General features: G+C 45.8%; 1 protein-coding gene across 5 annotated transcripts in view; it reads right to left on the reverse strand.

Moving 5' to 3' along the window:
* The window catches only part of GASK1A (golgi associated kinase 1A), a 78,353-nt gene extending 65,270 nt beyond the window's left edge, over nucleotides 1-13,083 (reverse strand). For 2 of the 5 annotated variants that reach the window (XM_017876334.1, XM_017876330.1), the window contains exon 1: nucleotides 12,710-13,083. In XM_017876334.1, the coding sequence (XP_017731823.1) occupies nucleotides 12,710-12,712 (3 nt within the window). In that variant the 5' untranslated portion in view covers nucleotides 12,713-13,083. Of the gene's footprint in view, nucleotides 1-12,675 lie in introns of all 5 variants that reach the window. The other 3 variants (XM_017876332.1, XM_017876331.1, XM_017876333.1) reach the window with 2 other exon arrangements.
* Between the last annotated feature and the right edge of the window lie 11,328 nt (nucleotides 13,084-24,411).

A 24,411-nucleotide genomic window follows, 5' to 3' on the forward strand; every position in this document is an offset into this window, starting at 1 on the left:
AAACCCTTTTAAATTTAATTCGGCTGAAGTTTTTGTTTTATCACATGCTTGGACCCCAGATCAAGAACTCTTGAACTAGGCGTCCCTTTCCCCTTCCTTTAATTCCAGTTCACCGTCATAGGGATGGATCCCCGGGGATGAGGCAAAGGCAGCCCCTCTTTGGCATACATCCCAAACTCCTTCTGAAGGGAGCCAGAGTCTAAGGCATCCCCCACTCCTAATCGTCGTGTTGCACTGAAGGATCCTCCTGACAGTTCTAGAAGCCCAGGCCTTGCTGTGCCTTCAGGCCTGTCTGTTGTCCAAGGACAATGTAATCACAGCTCCCATTAACTGAGCAGTGACTATGTGCTGACTGTTATGCAAGGTGCCTCATGCTCATTAAAGCATTGAGCATACATTCCCACAAGGAGGCCCTGGTATTGCCAAGGGAAACTGAGGCTAAGAAGTTAAAGGTTCACTGACATGTCCAAGGTGGTGAGCAGAGTTTGAATTCAGTTCTGACTACAACTCACCTTCTGAACCGTTCATGCTTTAAAGCCACACCAAGTAAGATACCATGACAATTACAGTCTAAACTCAGCCACCGCCAGGGAGGGAAGTGAGTGTGAACCAGGAGCTAGGAGCCTCTCCAGACTCCCAGCGAAGTGACTACACAAAACATCCCTGCCCAGTCAGCCTAAAGGGAGATGAGGGGATTTTAACCAGAGTTTTAGGGGAGAATGTTCTGAAAGAAAGGGATACAATAGCATCTTTGTAGTTGCAACAGGATCTTGAGCAGAGGGGTGGGGGTGGGGGGCCAGAATGTGGTGAGTAACTGTAAGAGCCCACTAGGTCCAGGGCCTGCAGACAGTGGCCAGGCATGCAGGGAGGCTGGGAATGGGCACCCGTGCTATCCAGGAAGCAACCCTGCCAGCAGACAGTCCCTGAGCTGGGGTCCAGGTCCCCCAGGAGGCACACACTGAGCCTCTATGTGGACAGACAACAGAGCCACTCTGTCCTTGAGAAAGAACCCTGTGTGTCCCACTCGCTCTCCTTCCAGCACAGGCACAGACATCCAAATGGCCCATTCACTGGCCATTACAGCCTCCAGCCCTCAAACTGCCTGCAGCCTCCACCTCCACTGGGCCCAGGCACCCAGGCAGCATGACCGCAGCCCCCACCATAGTCTGGGCACAGCTTGAGCCTGGCTCCAGCCCCACTACTCCATCAAACACCTCTGCTTCAGAGCCCAGGCAGCACCTCTGCAGCTGCTCTATGGCTATGCAAGTGTGTGAGGGTGTGTGAGTGTGTATGCAAGATTACCAGTGTGTGGGTGAGTGTGTGTTTCACTGTGACACTGTGAATGTCAATGTGAGCATGTGGTTTATGTGTGAGTGTGTGAATAATGCATCTAAGTGCATAGTGGGTGGATGTGTGTGTGTATATCTGCGTGACTCTGTAGAGGGTATGAATAGCAGAGACAACAGCAAGAAAAAGACTGATTGGCCAGGGTGGTGGCTCATGCCTGTAATCCCAACACTTTAGGGGGCTGAAAGGGAAGAATCACTTGAGGCCAGGAGTTTGAGACCAGCCTGGGCAACAAAGTGAGACCTTGTCTCTACTAAAAATAAGAAACAAAAAAAGAAAGCAGGAAAAGGAGACTTAGAAGAGAAGCCCCCAGGAGACTCCCAAGACCTCAGACGACATCCTTACAGGAACTTTCCCCAGCCAATGGCCTGGCCTGGCCCCCACCCCCACTGCTTCCACCTAGACAGATCCAAGAGACTTCAGGGGTCCCCAGACCTCCTCCCAACGAGCTGGGGTGAAAAGAGTGAGATAACCGCACCCATCATTTGCTTACTTGTCCATAGTCGCCCCAGGCACAGGCCTCGAGCTCATTCAGGTTTGGGTCCAGCCCCTTACCCGACCATTTCCCAGCCACAAGAGCTCAGGCAAAGTGTTTGGTTCCTCTGAGCCTTAGTTTCCTCAGTAATAAAAAAGAGTGACACCTAGCTGACAGAGCAACACACCTGGCCCACAGAACAACATGCCTGGAACATAGAACAACACTGCCAGGACTCAGAACATCACACCTGGGACTCTCAGAACATCACACTGGGACTCAGAGCTTCACACCTGGGATGCAGTCAACGCACTGTCATTAAGTAGGCAAGTAGGCTGGCCCCCATCCTCCCGAAGACTCAGAATTCCTGAGGGGCCTAGGGTATAAGGCATGCTCATTCTCATCTCAATGCTCAAATGGAGGCTGGGCACATGGCAGGCAGATGCCTCTCTGAGAAACAAACTTAGTAAATGTGGGTTTCCTTTGTCCTCCCTTCCTCCACCACAGACAACCACCGCTGCTGTCCCAGAAGCAGGCAGAACAGCACTCTGGGAAGTTGGTTGGGAGTTATCCCCAAGGGTGTATGCATAGGGACTCACTCTGTCACCCAGGCTGGAGTGCAGTGGCATGATCATAGCTCATTGCACCCTCCACCTCCTGGGCCCAAGCAGTCCTCCCACCTCAGCCTCTTAAGTAGCTGGAACTACAGGCATGCACCTTTTTAAATTTTTGTAGAGATAGGGTCTCCCTATGTTGCCCAGGCTGGTCTTGAACTCCTGAACTCAAGGGATCCTCCCTCCTCAGCCTCCCAAAGTGCTGGGATTACAAGCATGAGCCAACACACCTGGCCCTGCACAGGGACTCTTGACCATGCAGACCTCCCAGCAGGTGCATCTGTCTATGCTGTGAGTCTAAGGCTGGGAGCACCACACAGAGACTCCTCCAAAGAGACCCAAAAGCAGGTAGGATTTTCCATGATAAGCAGGTATTGCTCTTGCAATTCACAAAAGACAGAGATAAAACAAGAGAGTTGCAAAACCCTATCAGGCCCAAAGGAAAATCGAGGAAAACGTTCCCCTATGATTAGGTCAGGAAGAGAAGCAGTGACAATATTCAAAAGAACAAGTTTCTAAGAATCCTACCTCAACTCTACATTCACCAAAAAGAGAGATCAATGGCATTCTGAACCCTAAAAGGGAAGTCCAGACAGACAGAATGGGATGCCTAGAAGAAAGAGATTGCACAGACCCGGAGACAGAAAGCAAATGTGAGGACTCGTCCCATCTATTAATGCGCCTTTTCCCAGGCTCTGTAGGAAATGTGTTCCTTGCTCCTCCCTGCAACCCTCTCCCCGTACCAACGTCTGCCCCTTTCCTTCCACCTGGCCAGTAAGAGTTATCACATTATCCCTGAGCTGCAGTTCATTCATCTCCTTTGTAGATAAGAATGAAAGGGAGTGCGGCTCCTGCACTTTTTGAAATTACGGCCCTCTAATGTTATGGGTTGGCTGTATTTGGGTCTTCCCTTCCCATCTCAAAGATATCACCAAGCATTTAAAAACACTACAGTTACTTTACCAGAATATCTTGAGAATTTCCTAGTGCCAAGTGCATTGGAAGTCAACTCACAACACTGCTGCAAAGCCAGTCTGGCTAGAAGCAAGACTGGCCAGTGGAACCACTGGGTTTGTCCTGCTGATATGCCTCCCCAGCAGGAGCACAGAGCTGACACTAGGGACAGCCCTGGAGCATGTGAAGCACAGAGAGGCAGTGGCAGTCAGCCCTCAGTCCATCCAGGCCAGCAGAAAAGAGCGCTGCTCTGTCAAAGGGCAACAACATTGACGAAAGCCAGTTGAGAAGAGCGTGCCCCGTGCAGCCCAGGAGCCCCACTGCATGGCACGCTCACAAGCTGAAAGGGGCGCCTGCCTGGCTCAGAACCATGCCTAGACATGAAGGGTTCTCCACAGAGCTGGTCTTGTTTGTCTCTGTGCCTTACTCTCTTCATCTCACATCCCTGTGTCTCTGGCTCTGACTCTTCTCGTTTTTCCCTCCCTTTCTCTCTTCTAGTCTTATCCCCTCTGCTATCTCTGACCAGTTCTTTGGCTGATGGCATTTCTGGAAAAATCCCTACCCAACTTGGCTCTTACAGAACCATGAACCTGCTTCCCCAAGATGGGAGGATTTGAATCCTCCAGCTGGTTCTGGAAGAGGCTGTTTGCTCATTGCAAGCAAACACCCTCAAAAGCCAAACAAAAACTGCCCACAAGTAAACAGCATGTGATACAGCCCCTTCCCGCGGCCACTTAGCAGAAATCCAAGCCCATGGCAGGCCGAGAAGTTGGGCTAGGAAGGATGCAGCAGCCACAGCCCCTAACCACTCTCCAGCAGTGGTGGTCAGCTGGGTTGGAGGCCAGAAGGAAGGGAGTCAGGTGTCTATACCAGCTGGAGGAGAGCATCAGGGACCACAGGCAAGGTGGCTTGGGGGACATAAGTAAACCTATACACACAGTTATCACTGGAATTCTCTCTATCCTACCCTGGATCCCTTTTTTTTTTTTTTTTTTTTTTGAGCTAGAGTCTCGCTCTGTCACCGAGGCTAGAGTGCAATGGCTCAATCTCAGCTCACTGCAGCCTCTGCCTCCTGGATTCAAGCAACTCTCCTGCCTCAGCCTCCCGAGTAGCTGGGACTACAGGCACACGCCATCATGCCCAGCTAAATTTTGTATTTTTAGTAGAGACGAGGTTTCAACATGTTGGCCAGGCTGGTCTCAAACTCCTGGCCTCAGGTAATCCGCCTGCCTCAGCCTTCCAAAGTGCTGGGATTACAGGTGTGAGCCACCACACCCAGCCTCTCTCTATCCTACTCTTGTGATTATGAAGGCAATATGTACAAAATCAGTTCAAAGGCTTTAAGGAGAAGTATCCAACATTTCACCATTGCTTTTAAGAATATAACATAAGTGATTTTATAGAACTAAAATGATTAGTATCATTGTTAAGTTACTTCTGTATATGATCATTTGGTGGGATATGATGAGGTTTCTCTTCAAATAATCTGATCAATCTTTTATTCTTTAATTCATAGTACCCGCGCCCCAGCCCACCCCTGCTTTTTTCTCCTTTTTTTCCTTTTTGCCTTTGTTAGATGCCCAGGCATGCCACAGTACCAGGCGTTATCAGTACCAGCTCGCATTCCTTTCCTTATTTGGAAAGAGGACTTACTTTCTAGCTCATTACAGACACCCCTTCCCCTTCCTCTCCACTTTCTTTTATGTGCCCACCCTATCTAAAAAAACTCAAATGTTTAGCCAACCAGGATTAGTTTAGATTGTATGACCCGACCCCAGCCAATGAGGAAAGGGTACAGGGGCAGGACTTGGGTCAGGAATAAAGGCTCTCGTGCCCCTTTGTTCAGGTGTGCTCTCGTGGCCACTGGCCACGGAGGAAACCCTCTACGCAGAAGTAAAATTGCTTTAAGAATCTTTTGTTTGAGTCTTCAATTTCCTTAGGATTTGAGCATTATTCCTAACAATTTCTAAGTGTGACTAGAAAAGAAACACCAAAAGCTAAATTTAAATGAAAATGAAGAGAAAGGAGGAAGGCTGACAGAGACCCATATATCCAGATGCCTGAACAAGAACCTGGAGTCACTCCTGACCTGCTCTCAGCCTCCACATCTGAGATTACCAAGGGCTGGAAGTTCTCCTGCCCAAACATCCTCCTACCTGCTCCTCCAGCCTGCTACAGAATCCATACCTCCATCCTGGCCCGCTGGATCACACTCCTTCTTCTCAGTCCCCAAAACTGCTGTCTAAAATGCAAACGCAATCGCACCTCTCCAAGCTCAAAAGCCCTTCCATTGCCCCCTCTGCCCTAGGGACAATAACACAAACCCTTAGCTGGGTGAGGAGAGCACCCACATCCAAGAGCCAGGCCCCGGCCCCAGTCCCATCTCCAGGAAGTTCCCCTGTGGTCCCAGCCCAGCTCCTTCCCAGCCAACTTTTAACAGCTCATTTTTGCCTCCAGGGGTTTTGCACATGCTGTTCCTTCTGCTAGAATGCCTTTCCCTCTTCTTTTTGTTATATATATATATTTTTTAACTTACATACAGTAAAACTGAAACTTTTCTGTATCATTCTATGAGTTTTAACACATGTATTAGATATGCATGTCCACCACCACAGTCAGGACACAACACTTCCTTCACTCCAGAATTCTCCTTTGTGCTGCCCCTTTATAATCACAGCCTCTTCACCCCAACCCCTGCTCATCTGTTTTCCATCCCTATAGTTTTTCCCTTTCTAGAATGTCATATAAAAGGAATACCACAGTATGTAACCCTGTAGGATTGGATTCTCCCACTCAGCATAATGCCTGTGACATCCTTCCACACTGTTGCATGGACCTATGGTTCTTTTCTATTGCTGAGGAGTAGTCCACCGTATGGACATACCACAGTTTATCCAATCTACAGCTGAGTGACATTTGGGTTGTTTCCAGTTTGGGGCAATTATAAATAAAGCTATTATAAACATTTGCATCAGTTTTTTTTTTGTAGACATGGTTTTCATTCCTCCTGCATAAATACACAGGAAGGGGATTGTTGGGATATATGGTAAGTGTATGTTCAACTTTATGAAAAACTAACAAACTGCTTTCTACTGTTTCCCACTTTCATGTATGAGAGTTCCTGTTGCTGGCATCCTGACCAGTACTTGAGGTTGTCAGGATGTTTTGTTTCACTTTTTAACTATTCTAACAGATGTACAGTGGCTTCTCCTTTCTTCCCTTGACAGAATCCAGATCCTCCTCAGATACTCCCTGTCCTGGAGCCTCCCTCTGCCCCACTCACTCCTCAGGTTGGGTCTATCCTTTCTCTATATCTTCTGCAGAACATTTGGCCTACAGGGCTGAAGCATTTCTTTGTGCTTCCCTCTCCCCTGAACCTACCACCTACCCCCTGCCCCCACCACCTCTGCCCACACACATACACACGTACGCACAGGCAGCTTCAATAGACGGTGTACTCCTCAGAGGTAGAGTATGTGTTTTTTATTTTTCTATTTTCTGCCCTGCACAATGTCTGGCTTAAAGAAGACATTTTCTAAATGAATTGATGAATGAATGAATGAATGACAAGGCGGCAGGGAGACAGAGGGAGCATTAACACACATTTACACATTGAATGTGAATCCTCCTTTTGTGGCCTTCCTGATATGCCACTCAGGAATTCCAAAGCCACTTGGGAGCAAGACTCAGCCCCTGCCCATGGAGACACTCATTCCTTCAGAGCTCGTGAAGGCCTAGAGATCAGAGTGAGGCCCCTATAACCGAGTACCCCCATTTGTCTAAGACAAAGAGAATAAATTTTTTAAAATTATTTTTTCTTCTTTCTTTCCTCTTTTTCCCCCAGTCCTTGCTTCCTACTTAGCTCTTTAGAAATGCAGTTAGAAGCTCTACCTTCCCTTCACCAAACACTCCCTACATGAAAAGCTTATCTAACTATGTGCTTACTTAGAAGCTCCAGAGCCTGAGCTACCTTCCACCAGGAGCTTGCCTCGAGAGATAACAGTCAATTTGCAACCTAAATTATGCCCACTCCAAAACTCTCTCCCACCTGCAGAGTATCTCAAGACAACGATGACCTTACAACCTAGATCTGCCTGTGATGGTGCTAGCTCAACTCCCTGGTAGAAAAAGGCACCCAAGCGAGTCATGGAGACCCCCACCTGCTTGCTCACTCCCCTGCATGCCATTCATGCCAAGTATCCCTTTAAAGGACCCTGCTTTCTGCTCTAAAGCAAAGCGGTATCCTTAAAGGCAGGAGCCTGTACCTCTTCCTCTAAGCTAAGCTTTAGAATAAAGTCACTTTCTTTATACCAGACCTCACTCTGGTTAATTGGACTCTACAAGTGGTGAGTGACTGAATCTGCATTTCGGTTACACTCCTGCTGTTTCCTCGCCCTTCACATCAGCCCTCATCCTGCTTCCCTTTCACTCTTAACCTCCTTGACCCCAGGATTCACCAGATGCTATCATAAAGACTTTCCATCTTCCACTCAGCTGGACTCTCGGGAATAGGATCAGATCCCAGGCCACTCCCAGGAGTATGTGTGCATGTGTGAGTGTGTGTGTGCGTGCACGTGTGTGCATATGAGTTATGTGTGTGATGTGTGAGAGTGAGTGTGTGTGTGTGTGTGTGTGTGTGATAGAGAGAGAGAGCGAGAGAGAGGAAGTGAAATCCACATAAAGAAGGGCGGCCTGGGGTTTTCCCACAATCATGGCTCCCTCTCATTCTCACTCTCAGGCCAAGTGGTCCTTCACACGCAGGCCTGTGCAGACACATCCAGAAAATGAAAGGATCATGCCCTAAACTCCCTAGGCGGAAACACTTTAGCAGTCACATCACAAGATGATCCAAGCAAAGACAGCCCCAGGTGACTCACAGCAACCATGCCTCAAAGAAAACTGATGCACTCTGTTTCTCTACCAGTACCTTAGGTGGGAGCGGATACTGGGCCTCCCAGACCTACTTGGAGGGATTTGTCAGCATCTTTGAGGCCAAGCTGAAGCATGTTTCTCTCACTAGTCGCTAAAACAACTAAGGAACTCATTTCTTTGTGAGACCTGTTCCCACCACCCCCTACATCCCTGTTTTTTGGATCAACCCTTGTTTGGTATGGTTGGGGCCAGTGGATTGTTTAAAACATTCTGCTCCCTGCCCAGCCCTGCACAAAACCTGGGTTAGGTATGCAGCAGGAGCGACAAGTAAGGGCTGTACCCCAGAAGAGAGAGGGGATCAAATTTCCCACAGGCTCCATGGGCTGCATTTCAAGGTTCCAATACCAGTTTAACCTCTTTTTCAGCTGAGCCTGATAACTTTTAGGACTCATTCAGTGCAGAGGGACTCAATGAGGGGACCCCAGCATTAGACTCCAAGGGCCTGCAGCCGTTTGGGGAGCTACATTCTCATCCAGTCAGCAACATTGTGCAAGGAGGCGTGTGGGAGACAGACTGGACAAACATCTGCAGGCTGGGTTTTCCTGCCTGATGAGAAGACAAGAAGCAAGAAAACTACTTGAGGATAAATTCCGTCTATACTAGATCCTTACTTAGAGAAGAGTCCCACAAGCATCCCCTTGACTGGTATTGAATGAAAGGCACCTGTGACTTCCTTACCATTTGTTTTAGACCCTAACAAAAAGCAAACCTATTTTTGTGGGTCCTTTGTAAAGCCCCCAATCTTACAGCACCTTTGAGACACCAAGTGTTTTCACCTCCATGACTCCATTTGCTCCTCACAATGACTCCTTTTACAGATAAGGGGCTGAGGTTCAGAGCAAGGCAGCACTTACCCAGAGCCACATGGTAACCTAGCCCAGCACAAACCCCATTCTTACTGCAAACCCCGGGCCTTTCCTCTGCCACTCCAAGCCACACCACATCCAAGTCTATGATGGGGCTGTAGTGCCTGTGACAGGACCTGCACGGGGAGTGGATGGGGACCTGGGCCCTAGGAGACCTGGGCCCTAGCCCGGCTCTAAGTGACCCTAAAGAGGCCACATCCCTTTTCCAGCCTCAGCTCCTTCTCCTCTGAGTCTTAACCTCCAGGGATTTTAGCTCTTGGTTCTCCCAAGGAGGACTGGCCCATGTGGGCTCCCCTGGGACTCCCTTTCCCCCACTGCTGCCTGCCTGATGACCTGCCCACAGCATAGAGTGAAGATAGGCAAAAGGAAACTCCTCCCGCAGCACGCTGGGCCCTGGGAGGGTAGTTACAGTAAAAGCTTGGATAGAGACAGAGGCCGGAGCAATTCGTTCTTGTGAATTTGTCTGATTTCCACATAGCTGGGCACTCAGGTCCTCATTTCCATGGATAATGAGAAGGTGGCCACATGCCACTGAAATCAGCCCCAATCCTGAAGTGACCTAAATGTCCACAAACAGGGAGACGATTATCAAAATCATCGTACTGAGCATTAAATGTACGGTTATGAAAGATTTCTCTAGAGATGTAGACATGGAAACGTGTTTTGATATAAACTAAAGTAAAACAAATCAGACTGCAAAACTGCATGTGTGGTGAAATCTCAGCTCTTTAAAATAATACTCAAAGAGAATAGGAAATGTGCCAAAATGATAATCATGGTTCCTGTAGAAGTTGTATATTTTTTCTCAAAAATCAGGAGGAAAACATTTTTTAATTGGCAGTAATAGTTTCAACTTTCTCTATCAATATTTTTTCTTTTTTAATTTTTAACCCAACACATATACATCTGATTCTATCAATATTTTTCATCAAGTACAGAGTCCTTGGCAAACACCAAACCTCCCACCACCATCGCAAGGAAAGAAACTGACAAGTGTTCCAATCTTAGCTTTAGAAAATTACACACCAAGCCATGGCAATGACCCCGACCCCTCAGGATGATCAAAAAAAATGCCCCCACAGATACTGCAGCTCAATGCTCTTTTCTTTCTTTATTTATTTATTTATTTGTTTGTTTTCCAAAAAGACATTTAAGGATTCTAGACTTTTATCTGTATACTTCTAACCCAGAATTTCCCATCATATGTACCTCGGATCAATAATAGGACGGCATTAGGGAATTACTGAATAAAGGATACCGTATTCAAACATGCTGGGCAAGTTCAAATCTCAGTGTAATGAATTAAAAGAGGATACTCTACGGAAGGACCCTCAAAGAGATATAGCATATGATATGTGCGATATCATATAATGGGAAATGACATAGCATCTATCATTTCCCAAAAACTATTTTAGGACTATCTCAAGGAATGACCACTCTATGGACATAAGGATATCTTGGGAAGTGCAGCTTTGAGCCCCAGCTTTCCCCCATTCTCTCAGCCTTCTTGCCCTGTGGTTCTCAGCCCTGGCAGCACACTGGGCTCACTTGCAGAGCCTGAAAACATCCCTTGGTCTGGGTCTCATCTGGATTTGGGCTGGGGGATGGGGGCAGCCTGAGTCAGGGCTAAGAACCATTTCTTCCCCACACCTTTTTAGTTGTTCAAGCATAACTCAACACTAGAATTGAGATCCAATCTCAAACTTATTCACATATCACCCATTTTTGGAGCTAAATGGCACCTTGAATAACATCTAGTCCAATTTCTCATTTTACAGAAGAGGAAACTAAGGTCCTCAAAGGATTCCTAGCCCCCTGTCTCCTCCCATGCTGCTTTCAGCCAGTGCCAGGCTGCCCTGTGGCCTCTGGACCTCAGGACCCTTCATTCAGAGGGAGAAGCAAAGGAGAGCCTTCAGATCTCCAAGGCCATTTCACTGCCAGAGGATGCCCATCAGGCCCCTCTCTCTGCAGGTGAACCCCGAGACTACGAAATGTTGACACAAGTCCTCTTCCTAACACAATACCAGAACCCAGAGCCAGGGACATGAAACAGGGAAGCTGCACTGACTCACAGAACTGGAAGCTTGTGCTGGCAGTGGGGCAAACACACCAATGTTCCCCTAGGCAGCCTGAGCAGAAGGCAGGTACCACCTCTCCTCCAGGCACTCTGCTTCAGCCGCAGACCACAGAGCCTCTGCTACATCTGCCTTTAAAGCCAGGAGACTCCAGCACAGTGCTAATGCCCCTCAGAATGGATGGCTGTGGCCTCAGTTCTGGCAACACTCTTGCTCTTAAACAGGGAATTTGTAATAGGATATCTCCACTCTTTTCGTTTCACATCCTGTACCCCCAATCATTCCCCCTTTTGAAGCTTAAGATTCCACCATTTTAGCAGCTTTGAGAAAAAACCTGAAGCTGGATAGGTGTCAGGAGGGGTGAAACATACACACACCCCTGGCCTCAAAGTCACCCTTCCTGAGCCCCCAGCACCTGATGACCAGCCCTCCACCTCTGCTCCAGCCACCTGCCAGGCCCCCCTGCACGCAAAGGAGCTGTTCTCTCAGAGACCCTCCATCCTACAGCGCAGTCTCTAGACAGCCTTCTAAACTCCAGGCCCAGCGAAACTCCCCAGGAAGCATCTCCGGTGGGGTTCCGATCTGCCCTCTGTGAGCTTGGAAGGGAAGGGAAGAGGCCAGAGGGCACGGAAGCAGACAGGGGAGCCTGGTGAACTGCAGGAGCCCAGTTGGGGTTGCAGGGGTTTTCTGCTGCAAGAGAAGCAGAGCAACTAACCAGTGGCCGGGCCTGAGGGACGCCCCTTTCCTAGGGTTGCATGTGTCCTTTAGCTAAGCCACCTGGGCCACATTCTCAATGGGTTTTTCTTTTCTGCCTGTTAGTGTCTGTGAGGTTGATCAATGGAAGGACCACGTCCACAGGACCGTGGTTTCATCGTGACATCCCAGACCCACCAGTGCTTCCACAACTGCCCGATAGTCCTCCTGTCGGGGAGGTAGAGGGAGGTGGATTGGAACCTTACTAAAGCCAACTTAACTCAATAGTAATAAACGTTAGGACATTATTTTTAATGTCAATACATAGCTAAATTAGAAAAGATAGTACATAATTCACATAAACTTTGGAGAGTATTAAAATGACTTCAAAAGCTTCTCATCAGAGGCTGCCATGGGTTCCCCAGGGAATGCTCCCCTCTCCCTGCCCTGTGGATTGCATGAAGATTGCACAGAGTTGCGAGTGGGTTACGGTTCGGTTAAGGTGTGAGGATCCGTAATAAAAGCCCCCTTACTACCGTCCGCCCCGCCAAGAGCGGCAGTAGAGCCCATTGCCCCCAGTTCTGGTGCAGAAATGAAAGCCGCCTCTGCCCCATGCATCTTTCGGGGAAACAACTCCAGCCTTGGGAGGCCGCGCAGGCTGCGCGCGCCCAGGGCCGCTGCGAGCTGCCTGCAGCCACCTGTCCGGGTGATCGCCCCACCTTCCGCCTGCGCGTTCCTTCCCGCGAGTCCTACCATGTCCCCGGTGGTGTCCTGGCCGGCTCCTCGACGCGCTCAGCCGGCTCGCAGACTCATCCCGCCTCCCCTTGCCCGCCCCCGGCGCGGTGGCTCGCCAGGCTCCACAGGATGCGCGGCTACTCGGCTGGGGCGCGTTTCCCGGACTGAAGGTGCACACCTTCCCTGCAGCCAAGTGGCCCCGCGCCAACTCTCGGGAGATCGCTGCACGCCGGGATACACCGCGGGTGGGGAATGCACGCCGGATCTACTGAGATCTGCCGGGATCTGCGGGAGCCTACCCGCAGCCGCGAGCCTCTGCGGTCTACTGGGGACGTTTGCAGAGTTTGCAAAGTCCCTGCCGCGCGTCCGGGCCCAGCCTCCCCATTCCCCCGAAAGCGCGGGAGGGGGGAGTTCCTTTCACAATAAAAGCCCTGCCGGGGGCTCGGCCAGCCGCAGTCTTCTGGAGTAGGGGCCCAGGTGCTAGGAAGGAAAGGTCCACGCTCTGCCTGCCCGCCTGCCAGGTGATGTGTCAGGCTGGGCGGTGAGGGACGCCTCTAAGGTGTGAGGGTGCTCGGTGAGTTCGCTGCAACTCGGCAATATAGCTGAGTGTTGTCCAAACTGCCACCCTCTTCTGCCAAGCAGGACAAGTCTTTTTTTTTTTTTTTTTTTTTTTTTACTGTCGCTTGTCAGAAGGACAAGTCTTTTTTTACTGTCACTTCTTCGCTTTGTTTGGGTTCGGTCCCCAAGAAGATTTGGAAGGAAAATCCGTTGACCACTACATTAATTAACAGTGAAGAGTTTTTGTCCTTGAGAACTAATCACTGTTAAAGTCACTGAAGTAAGTGGCTGATACCTCTCTGCTTTGGATGCACAGACAGTGCCTTTGTGTCCCCTAAGTCACCTACTGCCAACAGTGGAACAGTCAGAGCAAGACCTGAGAGTCTATCTGCTCCTCGCTGGGGAGTGTCCTGGGCTTAGGGGGGTCTGTAGTCCCAAAATCAGGGCTAGCCCCACTATTCACAACTGGGTGACCATCGACTAGTCCCCAGACGTCTTTATGACTTGTGTCCCCCAGTGGCCCAATGTTTGGACCCCAGGATTCTTAAGAGCCTGTAGGCAATAGATGGAGGTGAGGCAGACTCAGTAGTAGGGTGTCCTGAGAGAATCTGGGGGCCAGGCTGAAAAATTAGACTCCAATATTGAAACTAACAGGAAGCATCATTAGTTAGATGAAGACAGGCATCTTCCCAGCAGTCATCTGCCCCAGAATGATTTGAGGTTGTCACTGATGGCAGTGCTTCTAAAAGGAAGCAAAGATCCAGAGGGTCCCCTTAAATTGTGTATGTGTGTATGGGCGGGAGGAACAGATGAAGGGCAAGTATTGAGTCCTTAACATTCCAGATGCTTTCTGTACATTATTTCATTTAATCATCACAAACGATCCTAAAAGGAAAACTTTTGCAAATGAGGAAAGTCAGGATTAGGGAGGTGAAATAACTTTCCTGAGACCAGATAGCCAGTAAACAGTTTAGCAAATCTAAGTCTATTTGCTAGAACATGAAACAAAGAGGAAGACCTAATACGGCAGAAACAGGAGGCAGGATGTAGCACTGCAAACTGCAGCTTGTCGGTGCATATGGAGTACTGAAAGGACAGAGAGTTTGAGCCCTGGTTGGGAAATGAGGGAAGAGGGGGGAGGACAGTACAAACCATTCAGGTTTGTATTTAGATGTTCAGGGAGACGCTGTGATCTTTTGAGTCTCATTTTCTGACTGTGACTCCACACAAGATGTATATTAAACATATATGTATAAATGTAACTAAAATAACGTTTTATAAAACATTACTTCATGTAATGCACTCTGACATTTTCTATTCTATTTCAATTTTACATATTTTTAATGGTGCTCTCAAATCATTAACTTAGGAAGAGAGTGCCCAGTATTTCCAGCATTACTGGAAGCAGAAATGTTTTTCAAAAGAAGCAGCTCCGATGACTCATGGAACACACTTGGGAAAAGCTGCTGCAGGATCTAGCCCAGCCAAATAAAATGTCACACAAGAACATGGGTAAGTTGTAAAGAATTGTTTGTTGTTATAGCATATCCTGGTCCATCCTAATAACATGAATAAAATTACTTTTAAGAAGAATTACTTGAAAAGAGTCATAAATCAGATTTTTGTCATTTCTCTGCTCAAACCTACCATAGGCTTCACATCTACTGCTTCACATCTTACAGGGGTCTACAAGTCCTTTCACACTTTGGCCCTCATTGCTTCTCTAACATTATCTCTGCACACTCTCTCTCACTGTGCTCCAGGACACACTCACCTTCTTATTGTTCCTTGCATATTACAGGCATGATCCCACCGCAGGACCTTTGCACTTGTTATCCCTCTCCCTAGAATGCCCCAGATATCCCCATGGTTTGCTCCCTCATCTCCTTCAGGTCTTTGCCCAAGTGTCACCTCTTCAGTGAAGCCTTCCCTGACCTATTTAAGATTACACACTCCATTCCTCTTTGTAATTCAAAGTTCCACCTTGTAATTATTTTTTTCCTGAACTAGGCAACTTCTTGGAAACTATATTAAAGGGTTTTAAATTTAGATAACCAGTAAAACCCTCCCTTCTAGGAAACAACGCTTCTTGTTTTGTTACTTTCCAAATTTTGGTTGATTGGTGGTTGGCTGCTCGCAGGTTGTTGGCAGAGCCTCTGGTTACACTGTGGACCTTGCAAGTAGGAAACACTCAACTCAGTCAACTGAGACAGGTTGGTGCTAGAGAGGAATATTTTATTATTTTCATGAGAGGGAGCTTCCAAGTTCAATAGGAGTGAGTCTATCTTTCACCAGTTAGCAGGAGATTTCCAACTTGCTCTAAGGACGTTTTAGGGTTTCTTATAAACTGGTCAGGCAGCTGCCCAACAGGCCCGCTCTCTAATAAGATTCCATGTCTAGCTCCGTTCCAGACTTACTGAATCAAAATTTCCAAGGCTTGAGTGTCTTTATATTGTTTAAGCATAGCCAGGGCTGAGAACTGCTGAACTAAGCAATTCCTCTTCCTTGGCTCCCATATCCAAATGGCCTTTCTAAATGATTCTGGAATCTTTCTCCTCCTCACGGCCAGTTCTTTGGCTCAAACTTTTGTCATCACTTACACTACTCTCAGAAACTCAACTAGCATCTCAGGCTCCACTTTTGCTCTCTCCATTCCATCCTGCACATCACTGCCAAAACATAAACATGGGTCTGCCACTGACCTGTTCCACATAACTCTCAGGATTAAGTGCAAATTCCTCAGCAGGATAGCTTTCAGACTTCTTCAAGGTTTGACCTCTTATTACCTCTTCAGGCCTTTTACACACTCATAAACCTCCTTCAGGGCAGTTACCTCCAACTCAAAGCCTTTTCTTGACACATTCCTATTTCCAACCTGACAAAGCAAAGCCACTTCCTCTCCACTGACTTCAAGTTCCTCATTTGACAAATAAGAACCATCATCCCAGCCCATCCCTGGATTCCTGCAACCATGTAGTGTGCTCATATAAGTTACATCATCAAGGACAGGACTTTTCTCATGGTAAACTTTCAAAACATTTATTGAATCCAAGAATGATGAATGAGAAAAAAACTTCTTTTGCAGCAGAGAAGGTTAGCATCCAGTTCACATTCTCTTTTTTTTTTTTCTCACTTAACTCGTATATTTTAAGGGGCAGCAGTACACTTGGCCAAAAAAGTATATATTTCACAACCTCCCTTGCAAAAAGGAACAGCCAATAAGAAGCAAATGGAAGTCACTGGTGGAGCCCACAGAAGCATGTGAAGGGGGCTGAGGTAATTTACATTATTGTTCAGCAAATATTCACTCCCTATATTAGTCTGTTTTCACGCTGCTGATAAAGACATACCCAGGACTGGGCAATTTACCAAAGAAAGAGGTTTAATGGACCTAAAATTCCACATGGCTGGGGAGGCCTCACAATCATGGCAGAAGGCAAGGAAGAGCAAGTCATGTCTTACATGGATGGCTGCAGGCAAAGAGAGAGAGTTTGTGCAGGGAAACTCCACCTTATAAAGCCATCAGATCTTGTGAGACTTATTCACTATCATGAAAACAGCATGGGAAAGATCTGTTCCCATGATTCAATTACCTCCCACAGGGTCCCTCCAACATGTGGGAATTCAAGATGAGATTTGGGTGGGGACAAAGTCAAACCATATTATTCAGCCCCAGCCCCTCCCAAATCTCATGTTCTCACATTTCAAAACCAATCATGCCTTTCCAACAGTCCCCCCAAAGTCTTAACTCATTTCAGCATTAACTCAAAAGTACACAGTCCAATGTCTCATCTGAGACAAAGCAAGTCCCTTCCACCTATGAGCCTGTAAAATCAAAAGCAAGTTAGTTATTTCCTAGATACAATGGGGATACAGGAATTGGGTAAATACAGCCATTGAAAATGGGAGAAATTGGCCAAAACAAAGGGGCTACAGGCCCCATGTAAATGAAATCCAGCAGGGAAGTCAAATCTTAAAAGTTCCAAAATTATCTCCTTTGACTGCATGTCTCACATCCAGGTCATGTTGATGCAAGAGGTGGGCTCCCATGGCCTTGGGCAGCTCCCTGTGGCTTTGCAGGGTATAGCCCCTCGCCCTGGCTGCTTTCAAGAGCAGGCTTGGGTGTCTGCAGCTTTTCCAGGTTCACAAGGCAAGTTGGTGGATCTACCATTCTGGGATCTGGAGGATGATGGCCCTCTTCTCACAGCTCCATTAGGTGGTGCCCTAGTAGGGGCTCTGGGTGGGGGTTCACACCCCACATTTCCCTTCCACACTGCCCTAGCAGAGATTCTCCAAGAGGGCCCCACCCCTGCAGCAAACTTCTGCCTGGACTTCCAGGCATTTCCATACATCCTCTGAAATCTAGGCGGAGATTCCCAAACACCAATTCGTGACTTCTGTGCACTTGTAGGCTCAACACCACGTGGAAGCTGCCAAGGCTTGGGGCTTGCACCCTCTGAAGTCACAGCCCAAGCTCTACATTGGACCCTTTTAGCCATGGCTGGAACAGCTGGGAAGCAGCGCACTGAGTCCCTAGGCTGCATATGGTATGGGGACCCTGGGCCCAGCCCACGAATTCACTCTTTCCTCCTAAGCCTCAGGGCCTGTGATGGGAGGGGCTGCTGTGAAGACCTCTGAGATGCCCTGGTGACATTTTCTTCATTGCCTTCAGGATTAACATTCAGCTTCTCATTGCTTACGCAAATTTCTGCAGCTGGCTTGAATTTCTCCTCAGAAAATGGAATTTTCTTGTGTCTCCCATTATCAGGCTGCAAATTTTCCAAACTTTTATGCTCTGCATCCCTTATGAAATTGCCTTTAATAGCACCCAAGTCACTTCTTGAATGCTTTGCTGCTTAGAAATTTCTTCTGCCAGATACCCTATATCATCTCTCTCAAGTTCAAAGTTCCAGAAATACTCTACAGCAGGGGCAAAATGCTGCCAGTCTCTTTTGCTAAAACATAACAAGAGTTACCTTGCTCCAGTTCCCAAAGAAGTTCCTCATCCCATCTGAGACCACCTCCAGCCTAGACCTTATTTGTCCATCATCACTATCAACATTTTGGGCAAGCCATTCAACAAGTCCTAGGAATGTTCCAAACTTTCCCACATTCTCTGTCTTCTTCTGAAGCCCTCCAAACCGTTCCAACCTCTTCCTGTTACCCAGTTCCAAAGTTCGCTTCCACATTTTCAGTATCTTTTCAGCCGCACCCCATACTACTGGTACCAATTTAATGTATTAGTTCATTTTCATGCTGCTGATAAAGACATACCCGAGACCGGGAAGAAAAAGAGGTTTAACTGGACTTACAGTTCCACATGGCTGGGGAGGCCTCAGAATTATGGCGGGAGGCAAAAGGCACTTCTTACATGATGGCGGCAAGAGAAAATGAGAAGAATGCAAAAGTGGAACCCCCTGATAAAACCATCAGATCTTGTGAGACTTATTCACTATCATGAGGACAGCATGCGAAAGACCATGATTCAATTATCTTCCACAGGGTCGCTCCCACAACATGTGGGAATTCAAGATGAGATCTGGGTGGGGACACAGCCAAACCATTTTACTCCCCTTCCCCCTGCTGCAAGCAGAGCATATATCTTTACTGCACTGTTGTTGGGGTTGGCCATGGACTAACTCTGACCAATAAGACGTGAGCAAACAGAGGCACTGTGTGTGCTTGTGCAGTATTGCTTGGCTTTACATTCTGATGATGCATCATGTGAAGAACAAGCACAAAGGTAAGTTTATCTTTTGAAATTAAAGTTGTATTCTAAATAAGTTACAGTCTTTAATAAAGAAAATTTTTAAAATCCTGTTTATCTTGGCTGCCCTTTCCTGGTGACAGTTTTTGAAATTCTGAAATCATCTTCTAAAACTCAAGTCATTTTTTGCTACTTAAGGTTTTGAAACAGCCTACACATACCCATCGAACGACTCAGGTGTAGTCAGTTCATCCTTTTTCAGGCTCCTTGTTGGCCTCTTCAAAGAGCATCAAACAGTTTTGGAGAAACCAGCATATAAATGTATATAAATGTGTTTACTATAATCTTTTCTCCATTCTCATCCTCAGTATATTTCCAAATTGAAGAAGAACATTGTTATGGACTGCAAACCCGGGGAGCCCTCGCCAAGACACTAACCCTGCTGTCACCTTGATTTTGGACTTCCAGTCTCCAGAACCAGGAGAAAATAAATTTCTCTTGTGTCATGGGTGGGCAATGACTAGCTGGGCCCATGGCATGGAGAGGGAAAAGAATTCACCAAGACAGTTTTAAATAAAGAAAGACAGATTTGTTAGAGAAAGTATGAGAATACATTCCAAGAAAGCAATGAGCAAATCAGCATGAGAAGAGCTGACTGCAAAGAAAAAGGGCTTGCTGGAGATTTCATGCAATAGTGTTTATGCTGAAGAGAGCTTTGTGCAGTACTGATAACACCAAGGTTGCAGTGAGCTAACCTGCAGGTATCTAGTGATCCTTGGATGCAAGAGGGCTACATGTCCTGGACCATGAAGAAAGGCAGGCTTATAGCTTATCTGCTTCTCTTTTGCTTTCCAGTCTTCTCTTTTCAAGCCATCCAGTCTATGTTAAGGCAGCCCAAGCCTACTAAAACAGACATCCTTTTGTCCAACACTTTGAAAATATTATTTTATGGCAGGCCAACATTTTAGTATCTTTTCTATGGTTGACAACAATGACAGCCACGTTTAAAGAGGTGTTTTCCATTTCTATATAGTCGAAAATCTTATTAAGTGTTTCTGCAGGTTTTGAGGAATTTTAAGTGGCCAAAAATTTTCATTATAAAAGGCTCAATGTCAAGTAAGCAAATTATATGCCTTTTTAGCAGTATTGCATATAAGATATGCAGGTTATTTAGTAGGTAAGGTGTTTTCTTTTTCTTTTTTTGGTAAGAAATTTATAGACTGAATGGAATTTGCCAAAATTTGTATCTGCACTGTCTGCTGAATAGGCAGATTGCTGAGTAAAGTCCAGTTTGTATTTGAACACAATACCAATTCTTTTTGTGTTTTCTGTAGTTTTATTAAGATCTTAACAGAAATCAAGAAAATGATTTGAAATCTTGTTTTTCAAATCAAACTACCTAATAGGTCGGGACATTTTTTGTTGCTATGATTTGACACATCACTTAATGTATGGTAGAAAGTATGATCATTGGTAAGATTTGACAGAATCAGCTCTATATGCTAGGGGGCTAACACAGCAGTTTCCCCTCTAAAAGCCCACAGGACTTTTAGTTGCAACTTCTATAATCAGGGAAAAAACCTTACTCGGTTTCATAGAGCAATCAAAGGAACAATACAATAATGCATGTTTGTTCATTCATGTGGTATGCCCAAGCTAATTCAGTGGCCTCTATGTTCTACTGAACATTGATGTCTTTTGGGCAAGAGAAGGGAAAAATACTTCTGATTGATTAGAAGTATTTGAATTTCTTATCCTAGACTTGTGAGATTCAGTCTCTATCTGCATTTTCATATCTCCTTCTCCACCATGCCCAATCCCAAATTCTTTCCATAATAGGGTACAATATGCTTTGTTTCTGTCATTTACCTCCCTGATCTGGCTGGATGTGTCCTTCCATCTATCATTAAAATAAGTTATTTAGTCTTTTTTTGCAGTGATATCTGGGTCATGCTGGCAATAGTATAATAATAATTCTTATTTTCAATATCTGAACTCTTAGAAAACATGGCCATAATATTCACAATGTTAAAAATTAAACCAGCACTATCTCAACACAAAGTTCAACAGCTGATCCACAGACAAAATCAAAAACAGAGTGTTAACACTCACAATTACAACACACTTAAGATGGACCCTTAGGTCACATCACTTGGAGTGAAGCTACAATGAATACTCCATTACTGTGAACCACAAATCATGGTTGTCAACATTGGTGGTCAAGGGAAAAACAAGAAAGAGCAGCTACAAAAGGCAGATAATCTATACCTTATCCATTTGACACTAAAACTAGTATTGCTTTCAGCCCCTATTTTTGGGTAGAGAGGAATCATATCTGAGTCAACCAAAGATCAGACACACTGGCAAAGAGGAGCAAATTGGAGAACTCTAAGGAAAGGACAGCAAATTATAGGCGAATGAATTAGGGCCTCATAATCCCACTATTCTTTACTTCTCCTGGTGACTTACTTTGTTCCTGGAAGATTGGGACCTTGTTTAAGAGTTGCTGAGGCAGGTGGATCACAAGGTCAGGAGTTCAAGACCAGCCTGGCCAATATCGTGAAACCCCATCTCTACTAAAAATACAAAAATTAGCTGGGTGTGGTGGCGGGCATCGTAATCCCAGCTACTCGGGAGGCTGAGGCAGGAGAATCGCTTGAACCCAGGAGGCAGAGGTTGCAGTGAGCGAGATCGCGCCGCTGCACTCCAGCCTGGGCAACACAGCAAAACTCTGTCAAAAAAAAAAAAAAAAAAAAAAAAAAAAGCCACAGTTACATCCCTGGCTGGGTGTGGTGGCTTGTGCCTGCAATCCTAGCACTTTGGGAAGCCGAAGCGGGTGGATCACCTGAGGTCAAGAGTTCGAAATCAGCCTGGCCAACATGGCAAAACACTGTCTCTACTGAAAAATACAAAAATTAGCTGGGCGCAGTGGCAGTTGCCTGTAATCCCAGATACTCAGGAGGCTGAGGCAGGAGAATCTCTTGAACCTGGGAGGCGGAGTGGAAGTTGCAATGAGCTGAGATTGCACCATCGCACTCCAGCCTGAGAAACAAGAGTAAAAGACTCTGTCAAACCAGAGAAAATTCAGACCCCAAGGCACATGACCATTACCTCACAGCTAGCATGAAATTCTTTCACACCAATCCACTATATACATGTGCAATTATTTTAATGTTAAAATAATTAAATTATTATTTAAATATTTTAAATACATTTCTGACACTGTGTTTCAAAATCTTAGGTCTAAAATTACTGCTTCAGAAGGTTGTACTGTGGGCAAGCCATTTATCATTTCTAAGCTTCTTATCAAAGAAAATACAAAATTACTCTCTCTCTCCACTTTTTCAAGCAATTAGAAGAATTTAGATAAAACATATTATTTAAGCTGCTTACTTATTTATAACTGAATAGTATAAATAATTGTACTTTTTCTGGAATTCTAACACTAGTTCTCACTTGCAAACAGTCACAGCATAACCAGAAAAGATATATCACATTTAAAGACTAATTCACTGGCCAAGCCCAAAGAGTTAAGATATCAGAATCTCATTTTCATACTTACTTGTCTTCTGTTCCAAGTGCAGGCAACTAGGTAAGTATTATTTCCATGAATATAAAGATTTATTATCTCCTCACCACTACAGATCTTACAGACACTGTAATAGTCTAACTCCACTATTGACGTTTGACAGCCAGCACTTTTGATTCTCCCCTCTTCCTCTTACCCTCTTGCCCACACCTGGACAAGCCTATTAGAACGCCTGTTGGCTTCCTCCCTTGGTGCTAGCAGCAAGTTGAAACCATGTAAGCCCCTGCAGGCACACTGGGAACCCTCACCCCAATTTTACCCCATAACCACAATTAAACTTCAAGCCACTCTCCCTTCCTTGTTCTTTTAACCTACTTTCAGACTGGCTTGGGTGCCTTCCCGGCCCTCCCCAGAAAGCCTCAATATTTAAGTAAAAATTCCCTCATATCCTCTTTGTACATGTGTGGCACCATCAGTTTTGATACCCAACCCAATTTTGGATGCATGGGTGGGTGGATGGTTCCATCTCACCTGGCAGAGTGATTACAACAGACATTAAAAACATAAAAGGATATTATGAACAACTTCATGCCAATAAATTTGATAGGTGAAATGAACAAATACTCTGAAAAACACGACTTACCAAAAGTAGCAAAAGAATAATAGAAATTTTGAATATAATTAAAGATATTGAATTCAAAATTAAAAGCCTTCCCACAAAGAAAACTCTAGTCCCAGGTGGCTTCACTGGTTAATTCTTCCAAATATTTAAGAAAGAAATAATACAAACCTTATCAGAGGACGAAAGAAAAGTAGGAACACTTTCCAATTCATTTAATGAGGCCCTGATACCAAAACCTAACAATAACATTACAAGGAGGAAAACTTATAAGCCCTTACCTCTCAGGAACATAGACACAAAAGTCTTAAAACAAAGTATGAACAAATAAATCCAGCAATATGTATACACACACATATATGTAGTGACCTCCTCCATTGAAGGCTTGAGCCCCAGCAAAATCATCCATGAGGGTTGGAATCAACTTCTTCCAAACTCTTCTTAATGTTGATATTTTAACCTCCTCCCATGAGTCATGAATGTTCTTAATGGCATCTAGAATGGTGAATCCTTTTTAGGAGGTTTTCAATTTACTTTGTCCAAATCCATCAGAGGAATCACCATCTATGGCAGCTATGGTCCTACAAAATGTATGTCTGAAATAATAAGACTTGAAAGTTGAAATTACTCCTTGGTCCATGGGCTGCAGAATGGATGTTTTGTTAGCAGGCATGAAAACAACATGAATTCATCTCCTTGTGTATCTCCATCAAGCTCCTGGATGACTAGTGCATTGTCAGTGAGCAGTAATATTTTGAAAGAAATCTTTTTTCTCTGAGTAACAGATATCAAAGTGGGCTTAAAATATTCAGTAAACCAATATTCAGTAAACAGATGTGCTGTCATCTAGGTGTTGTTCCATTTATAGAGCACAGGCAGAGCAGATTTCACTTAATTCTGAAGGGCCCTAGGATTGTTTTTGAATGGTAAATGAGCACTGGTTTCAACTTAAAGTCACCTGCAGCATCAGCTCATCAAGAGAGTCAGCCTGCACTTTGAAGCTTTAAAGCTAGGCATTGACTTCTCCTCTCTAGCTATGAAAGTCCTCTTCTTCCAACATAAGGCTGTATCATCTGCACTGAAAATCTGTTGTTTAGCGTAGACATCTTCATCAATTATCTTAGCTAGATCTGGATAACTTGCTGCAGCTTCTCTGTCAGCACTTGCTGCTTCATCTTGCTCTTTTATGTTATGAAGACAGCTTCGTTCCTTAAACCTCACAAACCAACCTCTGCTAGCTTCAAACTGTTCTTCTGCAGCTTCCTCATCTCTCAGCCTTCATAGAACTGGAGAGAGTTAGGATCTTG

Source organism: Rhinopithecus bieti, unplaced genomic scaffold (genome assembly GCF_001698545.2).
Source record: "Rhinopithecus bieti isolate Rb0 unplaced genomic scaffold, ASM169854v2 scaffold_9581, whole genome shotgun sequence".
Taxonomy (NCBI): domain Eukaryota; kingdom Metazoa; phylum Chordata; class Mammalia; order Primates; family Cercopithecidae; genus Rhinopithecus; species Rhinopithecus bieti.